This window comes from Cibotium barometz, chromosome 54 (assembly GCF_041138505.1).
Source record: "Cibotium barometz isolate CiBa-2024 chromosome 54, ASM4113850v1, whole genome shotgun sequence".
Lineage (NCBI taxonomy): Eukaryota > Viridiplantae > Streptophyta > Polypodiopsida > Cyatheales > Cibotiaceae > Cibotium > Cibotium barometz.
The window spans coordinates 25,421,763-25,433,721 of NC_141099.1; the positions used below are offsets into that span (position 1 = coordinate 25,421,763).

General features: G+C 38.4%; 1 protein-coding gene across 3 annotated transcripts; it reads right to left on the reverse strand.

Annotated features, from left to right (window-relative positions):
• Positions 1–2,407: 2,407 nt before the first annotated feature.
• Positions 2,408–5,997, reverse strand: LOC147607983 (protein NRT1/ PTR FAMILY 7.3-like). Of its 3 annotated transcripts, none has more exons than XM_086790074.1 (5): positions 5,163–5,971; positions 4,860–5,077; positions 3,779–4,341; positions 3,432–3,528; positions 2,408–3,328 (listed from the first exon to the last, which is right to left on the reverse strand). In XM_086790074.1, exons 1-5 carry the CDS (start codon positions 5,278–5,280, stop codon positions 3,305–3,307), a joined length of 1,020 nt encoding a protein of 339 aa, XP_086646200.1. In that variant the 5' UTR covers positions 5,281–5,971; the 3' UTR covers positions 2,408–3,304. The 3 variants fall into 3 exon arrangements, with proteins under 3 accessions (XP_086646200.1, XP_086646199.1, XP_086646198.1); XM_086790073.1 differs by having other exon boundaries at positions 2,408–3,528; positions 5,163–5,362; positions 5,404–5,538; XM_086790072.1 differs by having other exon boundaries at positions 2,408–3,528; positions 5,163–5,997.
• Positions 5,998–11,959: the final 5,962 nt, after the last annotated feature.

Here is an 11,959-nt window from a genome sequence, read left to right on the forward strand (position 1 = left end):
TGTGGAGGACCTTGTGTAAATAGAGTTGATTTTAGAATCTTATAAAACTATGCTTTGGCATCAAGGCATCATAGTGACAAGCCTACAAGGATGGCCCCCTTCAATCATTATGTCCTAACATTTTTTGTGCTTCCAAAATTCATTCCTCTAAAGAATAATGCTCAAAATGGCATACTTACTTAAGGTTGGATAAAGTCTTTTTGTTAATAAACCAACTTAAGTCTTTTCCAATTCAATTCATGTTTTTTACTGTCATGTTCAACATGGATTGCCATGGGATCAAACTCTACTTGGCTTTGGTTGAAAGTTGGCAAGTAAACTATGGCTTTCTACTTGATCAATATTGCGATATTGATCTTGCAACCATTCTAGATGGTATATTCATTGTAGTTGACGTTTGGTCTTACAGTATTGTTTTGAATCTTTTGACACAATGTGTCTGTGTGTCACTCATATAGACATGTTAGCAATCAAGTGTTAAGAGTTCGGGTTAGTGAAAATGTTTGGAATGATGAAAGCTTAGCCCTTGTTATGCAAAAGAAAAAAGGTGTGCCTAAAATGAAAACAAAAGTTGTTTGATAAAATGTGCATAAGAAGAAGAAGATCAATGCGTTCATTTGGAGGAAGAACATTTTCATAGAAACAAAATTTGTTTGATAAATCATGCATAACACAGAGAAGATTGATACATACATTTGAAGGAAGAATATTTGCATAATTTCTTTATGCTCTAACGACAAAACCATGATTAAGTTAGGAATGGCACAAAAAGGTTGGATGTTGAAGGAAAAATTGATTGAGTTGCTAATATAATGCAATGTGAAAGAGAACATACAAGGAAATTGGGCTTACAACATGAGTTGGCTATGGACATCTAGATCTGATGAAAACTATAGATTATTAGGAAGGATGTTTTACAATCATGATAAATAGTGGTAATTTCATCTCTTAAAGCTCTTGGATAACACGAATTGGTTTGAATAAGAGGATTCAAGACAACACCCCAAACACTCCTAATCAAATGGTTGTTAAAGCTTCATTTTATTTTTAACACAATGAAATGAAAGCAATTGACTTTTCTTTATAAAAAAAAAGTTTCGCATTAGAAAGAAACACACACACACACACACACACGAGGAACGGGCATACCACCATAAGATCTCAATTGAGGGTCCCTGTAAATATCATGAGATAGGTGACCATTCTTTATGTATTATAATATTGCTAGCATCTTAGCAAAGGCCATAAGTGGTGACAAGGTAAGGGTGCACCTTTCTATTGAAACAAAGGTGACTAAACACAATACATATAAGATAGAGATGGCTAAGTACAACACAATATATAAGATACAAGCCAAATTTTGTATAAACACAAACTCCTGTAAGGTTTGTTGAACCTATGAATAACTCTTATGTCAACATAGGACTTAAATCATTAAAGAATGAATGAAGGTAAACGTGTAAGGCTTGAATCATTAAAGAAGGAATGAGAGTAAAGACAATGGCCAAAAGTTTTGGAGATTTTACATTATAAAAAACATCACTCATTGTGAGAGCTAAACCACCATATTTTAATAGATGCAAGTGTTGTAACATGATCCTTTCTTCATATAGATGCTAGCTTTTGCATGAGCACCTGAAGGATTGAACAACATTTGGGTCTCATTCTTCAAAATCGCCCTTGGTTTATGAGGTACCATCAATATGACTGCATATGTCAAAAAAGCATGACACCACAAGATGTTTTATTTAGAATGGCCAACTTTGAGCAAATTTTGGATAAACTTCATATGTAGTTTATATAGATGATGTTGTCCACATAGTTGTCACGGTACGAAAATACGATACTATGCGAGAATTTTTGGTACGATATGAAATTTTCGGATACCGTATGATAAAATACGATTTTTATTTTATACACTTACAACCTATGGAACGTTAAGCTTGAATGTGAGGGAAGGTTGGGAGGAGAGGAGTCTACAGTGCTTGAGGAACCAGAACATGAATATGTGTCTCTCCCAGTTGGATCTCCCGATTGTCTCTAAAAAAGAACTTCGATGGATAATGCAATACCAAAGGTCTCCCAATGTAACATTTATGACTAAGGGACCAAGCTTGCACAAATATGAGCAGTGCATCTAGGGTGATAGGTTTAGGAACTTCTCTCTAGATCAAAATGGCCATGTCCAAATCTTCTCCCTCTACATAACTTGAGAATCTAATTATCTAACCTACCAATATCAGGGATCTCCAAGTGATGTAGCAAGATTCTCTCATCCTACCAATCAAGTGTACACTACCAGTCTACCTCGCCAGATTTTTTAGGTCTCTCAACAACCCCATATGGAATACGGAGTAGACGAAAGTTGTGAAGTATTGCGAGCATTTGGGATCTTCATTACGCAGGGTTTTTATATTTTTAAAAGCATTTGGAATTTTTTTTTCAAGGAAATTTTTTTTTTTTGGGGAGGGAAAAAAACTCGTACTGTACGAACCGTACGGTACGAACCCATTCGTACTGGTACGAGAAACAACTATGATTGTCAACAAGTCCAAAGATATGCCTATACTAGATCTACTCTTCATCTCAATTTGTTTTATATCAAATCATTAGATAAGATTTGCACTTGAAAGTTTGGCATGGCATTGCTGCCCATGGATGTGTTCCTCATTTGACATGTCCTGAGATGAGAGGAACGGCAAAGCTTGGCTAGAGGGTGACAGGTCTTGGCGAGTGATGTATTTGTAGTGAATTGCTGAAAGGAAAAAGAGGCAAAAATTGACGAGGGTAAGGGTAGCAAGGAGAAAGAAGAAGTAATCAAGGTGGCCCTTGTCAATGGAGTCAGAGTCGGGTATCCAACCAGGGCTACCCGTGAGTTTGCTTACAATGATCACTAGCAATGAGCTCACATAGCTCCCAAGCGCGACTGATAACTGTGGTAGCGCTGAACCCATGCTACGCATGGCATCTGGCGCCTGATCATAGAAGAACTGCATTTGCCCTATGTATGTGAATGTCTCCGATATGCCCGTTGTCATATATTGAGGCACCTGCCACAACACACTTATGTTTCCACCACTTTGCCTCTTTTGCCGCCTCACCATCTCCACGAACCCAGCCTCCAACATTGCCACTGCTACTATCGGCATCCCTAGTCCTATCCTCTGTAGCCCAGTCAAACCTTCCTCCTGGCCAGTCCATCGTCGGGCCAAAGGCACAAGCCAATAGTTAAATGCTACAACACACAACACCACAGTTACACAGTCAACCGCATACAATCCTGCTGGCGGCACATTGAAGCCTCCTAGTTGCGTATCCATTGCTGCACCTTGGATCACAAAGAGAGAGTACACTTGGGTGTAAGCTGAGGTGTAAAAAATTGTGCATGCCCAAACGGGAAGCATGCGGCACAGCCACTTCACTTCCTCTACCTGCGTCACTGTGCATAGTTGCCATGAGTTTGATACAATCTGTGGGCTTCTTTTATCGATGTCAGCATCTGTAATTGTCGCAGCTTTGTCAAAAAACCTGCAAATCCCACAAAATCTCAGGCATAGACATGGTGTGCCCAGGCTGACCAGCCCATCTTAAGTGGCTATCAGCTTGGACACAAGATCCCCTGCCCATCCAATGGGGGGCTTGCCTACAAACAGCCTCAGCCAAGCAACTCTAGACTGTAGCGCAAAAGAAGAAGAAGCATATTTAGTAAACTGAGCATGTAGATGCACCCAAATTGCTGTAAAACAAAATCCAGTGTTAAGTTTTTGTCATGCATTACCTCAAACTCTTGCTGTGGAGTATTTTCCGGCTTCCTTTGATTGCAGATTCTGTATTAGCCACTTCGTACAGCTGCTCACTCTCAGAGGGGGGTTTCACATGCCTCTTTCTTACAGACGCCACGACAACTTGGGCAATCCTAGACAAGGGATTCCCTGCCGTTTTGTGAAATCTATAGCTCCTTGTAGGAGCTAAAAACATGAAGAAGGCCAGAGTGCCTGCACCAGTTGAGATCCAAAAGCCCAATGCCCACTTGCCCTCGTTTTCTATGTATGCGAGCACTGTGCTGGAAATGAGGGTACCCACTGTCAGAGCAGCATAAAACCAGTTGAAAAACTCGAGCTTTCGCAACTTCTCTATGGGGTGCTCTTCATCAAATTGGTCAGCTCCGAAGCTTAGGACATTTGGTTGATAGCCTCCATAACCTAGGGCTATTATGTAGAGTGCACTGTAGAATAGGCTGATCGGCAACTTGGTTGCGCTCTTGCAATTGATGCTGCCAGCTTGGCATGTGGGTGGCCTCAGAGAAGGCAGCGTGGCTGACAAGGCTACAAGGACGATCCCCTGTCAAAAATTTCATGATTTTGACATTTCAAAATTCATAGGTCAAAATGGCATACATACAGACATACACATGTGCATACCTATATACATGCATACATGCATACATTCATATATACACACACTGTATGTGCAGCTGCAAATGGCATATATACATACAAACGTACACTACGTGGGTAGGGTATGTGCGTACACATGCTACACACATAATATGCATACATACAGTATGCATGTATGAAGATCTTAAGAGAAGCTCAAAATGACATACTTTCAAGTAAAAGTTCAAAATGACATACACATTCAAGCATGCATGCACACACTCAAGCGCGCGTGCGCACACACACACACTTTTTCAGTGTACCTCTTAAGAGAAGCCCAAAATGGCATACATAGACATTCATACATGCATCAAGATAATGAATCCGAGGACACAACTCATGCCTTTCAAGCAGAATAAAGTTTTCACACACAACTCATGCCTTTCAAGCAGAATAAAGTTTTCACTAGTTTTTGGCACTTACACAAATGAAGATTAGCTGGAAGAGAACACTGGCAGGGTATCGCCCAAGATAAGCATCGCCCAGAAAGCCACCGATGAAAGAACAGAAATATTGGGCGCCTTGCCAGTTGCTGGTGTTGGCAGCAGCAGAAGAATCCCCCTCCCGCAGAACATTAGTCAAGTAAATGACCAGATTAACAGCCACCCCATACAGAGAAAGGCACACCAGGCCCTGATTAACTGTAAACTAGACCAACCCATTTGCTCAAATCACAAGAACAAAAAAGCAAAGAGCAAAAATCCGAGGAAGACATCCCATCTTTACCTAGTATGAAAATTGATGACTTGAAGCCCCCTGTTGCTCGCCTGCTTGCTGGCTTCCCCTTTATGTCTAGAGTGCCATCAAGGGTATGTTCCATGTTATCTCTATCTTGATTCTCCATGGAATTGGGCACTATATTCGGCTATACGGTGACTTGGGCATCGTATTCCTTCAAAGATTAGGCTCACACATACATACATACATGTGTTTCTTACCAACTCTCGTGTGTGTGTGTGTGTGTGTGTGTGTTTTTAAGTTCTTACCAACTCTCGTGTGTGTGTGTGTGTGTGTGTTTTGTTGTGTAAGAAGGAAGGAGGGAGGGATGTGCTTGCCTTTTCTTGTTCAATGGCACTGTGTTCACACAATTGGACTCTTTGGGGGGGACAAGGTGGGAGAGTGGGGGGATATATGCTTGCCTTTTCTTGTTCAGTGGCGTTGTGTTCACACGATTGGACTCTTAAAGGTGTGTAGAAGCTAGTGCTAGAAAAAGGCCACCGTCTAGTGTACTTCTCATGGCCATCTCTTAGAAAAAATGGGTTGCCATGCTGCCTTGCCTTTGATTTCTTGTTTCATGGCAAGCCTTTAGATGTCATTACTATATATGGATCCTTTAAGGTTCAACAAGTAGGTGTGACACTTCCCAAACTATAACAAGATACTCTTCGAAATTCCATTTACCACACCTCTTATCATCATGCATGGGTAAGATCCATATATGAATGAACTCAAAGAAAAAGCTTTTCAATATAGGCTTGGTCCAAAAGTTCATCTCTTATACTGCTGCCCATATGTAATAGGACATTATAGATCTCAAGTATAAATAACTCCTTTCAACTCTAGTAATCCCAGCATGGTGTGAAATGATATTTAAAAATTCCCTTTGGACTTGAGAAAGTTTTTTAATCTATCACTAGTTGAGAAGAGGACTTGCACGATAGAAAGTTCATAAAACAGTAAAGAAGATTATTGAAATAAAGGTCACTATAGGTGATTATTTTTCAAAGCATTAATGTAATAGGTATAGGAATGCATCAATGTAATGGGTACAGGAATGCACATAAAGGTCACTATAGGTGATTATTTTTCAAAGCATCAATGTAATGGCTATAGGAAGGCACATGCAACAACTTTTCAAAAGTAATGGGTATAGGAATGCACATGCAACAACTTTTCAAAAGTAATGTTATGAAGAAGTTTGTAAAATTTGGTTATGAAGCTAAATTAAATAGCACTTCTAGGTCATTGTGATTGCTCTACTCCTGAGCAGTGCTTTAAAAAAATGTTTTTTAAAACCCTTAAAATTAAAGGCAATGCTAAAACCGTACCGAGATTTAGACCTAAAAATCTCTAAAAACCATACTCATTCCGAGATTAAAACCAAAACATGTAATTTTCATCCCTTAAAATTAAAGATGATGCCGAATTCTAACCGAGATTTTTAAATTTCAACCAAGAAAATTACACTACAAACTGGGTTATGTGAGCACTGCTCCCAAAATACTAAGATTGCTTACAAATTGCTTCACATTCATTAATTTCACAAAGTCACTCAAGGTATTGATAAGAACAACTTTATCTCTCCACCAAGGTTGTAAAACTCGTGTTCAATATTGTTAACCACTTTGCAAGTTAACATGGTTTCACCCTCCCAATCTACCGTAAGGCTCTTTTCCCATCTTACCCATGTAATGGAAGCTTAATTATTATAAAACAATGCTTGGTTTTATAACGAAGCCTTATCTGAGCTTAATTTCAAATGGGGAAGTGATCAGCTTCATGCACATAGTTGCTTAGGACTAAAACTAGTGACAATGGACTATTTTAAAATCTTGTCTGGCCTAGTTTGAAAGCTAGTCAGTTGTATATAGGTTAATATTGACATTAAGAAATACATATTCATTCCCTTGCAATAGAATACTAGTGAGCTCTCCTTCTTCCCTACCCTTTTACTTGCCTATATGTTATTGGATTCTTGCATGCTAGATGGATTGCTTGCTTGAATAGGTTTTGATTGTAGGCTTCTTCTTCTCATTAGTATCCATCTAGCTTTTCTAAGAGAGAACCATTGGAAAGGTCATTCTCTTCTTGCCTCCATCTAGGCAAAGAGAACCATTGGAAAGGTCATTCTCTTCTTTACCTCCATCTAGGCAAAGAGAGCCATTGGAAAGGTCATTCTCTTCTTTGCCTCCATCTAGGCAAAGAGAGCTTTTCCTTCACCCCCATCGCCATGGAGCATTCCATTAGGATAATGGAGTGAGGACATGATAGATGAGATAGCACACCCACATCATGGAGTTGCATTTGTGGCTTGTAGTAGGCAAGACCCAACGATACTTGATTCCGCAAGGCCAAGGTAAGTACTTGACTTGAACATATTTAGCGCCATCGGGGACTAGCTTCCATTCTTCCACCCATTCCAAGATATTGGGATCACCCAATATTTCTCGGTGTTGATTAGAGGTCACACTCCGAAAAACATATAGTATTAGAGCTTTGGATGTGGTAGTTTTGTTGTTTTTATTTTGTTTTGAAGCTTGTTTGCATTAGAGCACTCTATTTTCATACTTGAAGGGAAATACCCTAGTTTCTTTGGTAATTAAATTATTTTGAAGCTCAAAAGCTTTGATTTTATTTCATTGATCCAAGAAATAACTTAATAATCATGATTAGGAGTGGAATCACTTTAAAAACATAAGCTTTGAGATGTGGGAAAGTTATTTTTTATTCATGCATTTCATATATCTTGGAATTGTAGCTTAGAGGCATGCAAGAAAAATAAAAAATAAAAAATAAATCAATCACTTGTATAAACACCTTAAACGAAGATTAATCACCCCTATCAAAAATTAAAAAGTAAAATCAAATAAATGTTTTGCAGAGCTCAAAAGAATGATTTTTCTTTAGCCCCTATTCTTGTATGCCCAGATTTTTCCAAGCCTTTTACCATAAGGGTGGATGCATGTGGAAGAGGGATTGAGGCTATTTTATATCAAGATCATGGGGTAATTTCTTTCGAGAGCTAAGTGACAAAGAGATGGAGATGCATGTGTATGATCAAGAAATGATAGCCATCTCAAGAAATGGCATCGTTATCTTTATGGGAGAAAATCCCATGTTCAAAGTGATCATCGAGTGCACAAAGATTTTTTGTCACAACCTACACTATCACCCAAGAAAAGGAGAAGGTTGGCTACCCTCCAAAACTATGACTTTACAAGCCCGGCCCATGACTCAGAATACGTAAAATAATTATATGACGTAAAAAGTAATACTTCTCAATGTCCGCCATAGGTTAACATGAGGAGAATGTCAAAAATGAAGAAAAATGGATACAAGAAGCTTTTTTGATTCCAAAGAGACAAATGTGGATGTTCAAAGTAATGAACCAAAGAAGAGTCGTGGTAGGCCTAAGAAGTTATCAAATGTAAAGCTATTCTTTGGCTCAAACAGTAATGAAATCTAAGCCTCTTGGGATCTAATTTCATGCAAATCACCAACAATAGATGAAACTAGAATGTCCTAATGTAAAAAAAACTTCAAATCAATTCTTTTTTTTAAGTTAAACACATCCAATGACTCTAAAACCGTATGTTTGTCGGAGTGTGACCTCCTAATCAACATCGAGTAATATTGGGTGATCTTAATAGTTTTAAATGGATAAATGAATGGAGAAAAGTCCAAGGATAGTTTATGTGGCACCAGCAGCCTAAAAAATGTTCAAGTCAAGAGCTTACGTGCCTTGAAGCTGAAAAGTGCAACTTCCCTATGTGAAAAGTACAATCATCATTACTAGCTAGTGTAAAATTTGAGCTAGTGTAAAATTTTCCTATTTAACCGTCTTACAAAAGATGATTGTCCATTTGAGCTAGTAAGATATGCGCCTTAAAATAAGGTTGGGCATGTGAAAACATGTTGACCTACAGATTGGTTAATAGACACAGAGAAGGATAAATGGAACTTAGAGCTTCAAAGAGCTATCAAGAGAGCAAAGGTGACAATGCCTCCTTGGTAATGTTCCACTCTTCTAAGGTCAAATTTCACTCTTAAGGTCAAAGTAGGGTATGCCCACCCACACGAGAGAAAAGAAACTAGCATGTTGTTGTGGGGATTACACGGCCACTCGCTTGTAGCTTCCTAAGAAGGGAGGCTACCCAATTGATTGCTCAGCTACCTCACCAAGGTTGGTCTAATTAGCATTCTTCACCAACCATTATAGAAGAAGCACCAAGGATAGATCCACCTCATAGCTTGAGGAGAGTCATGGTGTGTGCAAAGAAGCTAAGGTGTAAGAGAAAACCTCACTCGCCCATCCCACACAAGAGGATAAGGAAGCAAAGGCTCAAGAATTCACTAGTTTGGGAAAATCATGTTCCCATTGGAGAGTTATTATTTATACATAATTATAAGTAGTCGAGCACCTTATTTGGGTGATCAGGCACATTCTATAATGTATATGTGGCGTAGACGATCTAGTATACATGAGAAATTGATGCCAAAGTTACACTTAGCTCAGTCATCCCTTGTTTACATTATGTGTGTAGCATACTCGCAATCATCCCTTGTTTATATCATGTGTGTAGTTCATTTGAGAGAAAATATCAATAAGATGTACGTTACATAAAAAGATTCTTGGGCCAACATAATTTACAAAGTGATGTGAAAGAGATAGCTATAACTTCACAATTAGTTGGTGGGAAGACCCATCAAAGTTGTCCTCCTAGTTAACCACCTATGAGGACCCTCACCCCCTATATACAATAAAATAAATCTTTCCGAAACATGGTAATGGTGTCTACACGTATGAGGTAGAGAGTCCTACCAACATCATCATACGCAATGGCCTAGTGTTTGGCTAACTAACACCATGTGTACCAAAAACTCCTTACACCACGAAATGCATATGATTCTTCCTACGGATGTCCCTTCATGATTTTCACAAGTAAGAGGCAACTGGCAGCTACATACAGCACGTATAACACACGCCAATGTCTTACTCCCTCAATCATGAAAAGAAGACATTATCTACACCTTTGGATTGACTCCATCGTTTCCTAGAGTCTAATTTTCCGGTTTGGCCATTTTTTCTAAGTTTTTCAATTAAATTTTGGTTTCGTTTAGAAAGCATCCGCTTGTTCGAGTACGCCCTGCCACACCCGCTTTCTAATGGTGTATCCATTTTCTACTTCCACTAGATTCAAGATGTGGATAAGTTATGGGTCGAGAAGAGTGAAAAAGAGATAAAATTGTGTGGTTATTAAGTTTTTTGTTTAAAATTTATGTGTATGAGTACTTGGGTGGCCGAGAGGGAAGCAAGCATGTTGATTTTCATTTGATTTGTTCACTTTTTGTATTGCAAGAATCATTCTAAGTTAGCAACTTTTGTCTTGGTTTAATATTTTTTCATAAATTTTAAAAATTATAAAAAAAGCAATAGTTGGATCCAACTGATATTAAAATTTCAACTGATATTAAAATTATAAAAAAAGCAATAGTTGGATCCAACTGATATTAAAATTTCATTCCTTATATTAGAAGTAATCTATATAATTTGAGCAGGAAAAACCTCAATAAACGCCTCAATAGAGGGGGAACGGTGTGAGGATTCACCCTTTATTTTCATGCACGTACGTGAAATTCTTTGACACAAACTATTATAGTAATTAACGTTACATCAGTTGAGAAAAAAGCATAAAAGCTCACAAAATAAGGTGGATTTATGAACATGGAAGATGCACCAGATGAATGATGGATTATTTAGAAATGATTCAAACACCATGACCCAAACCACCTTAGTGCGAGTGTGTAAGAGCCAAAAGAACTCTCTTTTGAAAAAGAGCACATGTTTGTTTCACTTCTAAGCCATGATTTCTGTGAGAATTGGTGGATGCATATACTCACCACCACTGACATATCTTTCCCTAGAGGAACAACATATGCAAAAAAAGGGCTAACAATTTTCCATCCACCTTTGTTAATGATGAGAGTAGGCTCATATGCTATAGAACATCAGATGCACTAGTAATAGTAGCTCCGATAGTGATAGTTTTGTATTGTGTTCAGAGAAGCCTCAAGACTCATGCCTTTAGAAATGGTTAAGAAGGAAATGCTTGCAACAAGAGAGGGGATCTAATTAGAGCTTAAATGGGGCACAAGATAAAAGAAAGCCTGCTTCTACATAGCCAAGGTTCCATGGAAGCTTGTATAAGCACTCCAAGAAAGTGTATTAGTGAAATGATTAGTATATTAATTAGTTGATGATTAGGCCCAATAATTATCTTATAGACTTGGCTCGCCTTTCACACTTATTAACATATGCCCATGCCTAAACTTATACAAGCACCTAGGCTAGTATGTACATGGTCACTTATTATGTCCATCGCTCACCATTGTTACAAACCATCCCTATCAATAGGTTCCATGGTCGAAATCATTAACATTTAGCTCAAGAGATGGTATTCAACACCACACCATGTATGAAATGACCAAGAATTATATGGCTATAATACTATCCATGAGGACATAATGTCATCCATATGGTTTTTAAAAAATGCATATAATGTTCTCAAATCCACCCTCCATAAAGCCCAATATCAACACATAGCTTCCATAATGATCTTTACATATAGGAGCCTCCAAAATTGATACTTACAGGAAATTCCAACAAGCATATAATCCACCTTTACCTCAATTATTCACCACCGACTAATGCATCCTGAAGTCCTTCAAATCCTTCTAACATGGAAGAAGACCTCCAAGCAGCCTCCTCAAGGGGCAAACCTTTCCACTTCACAAAGTATTTT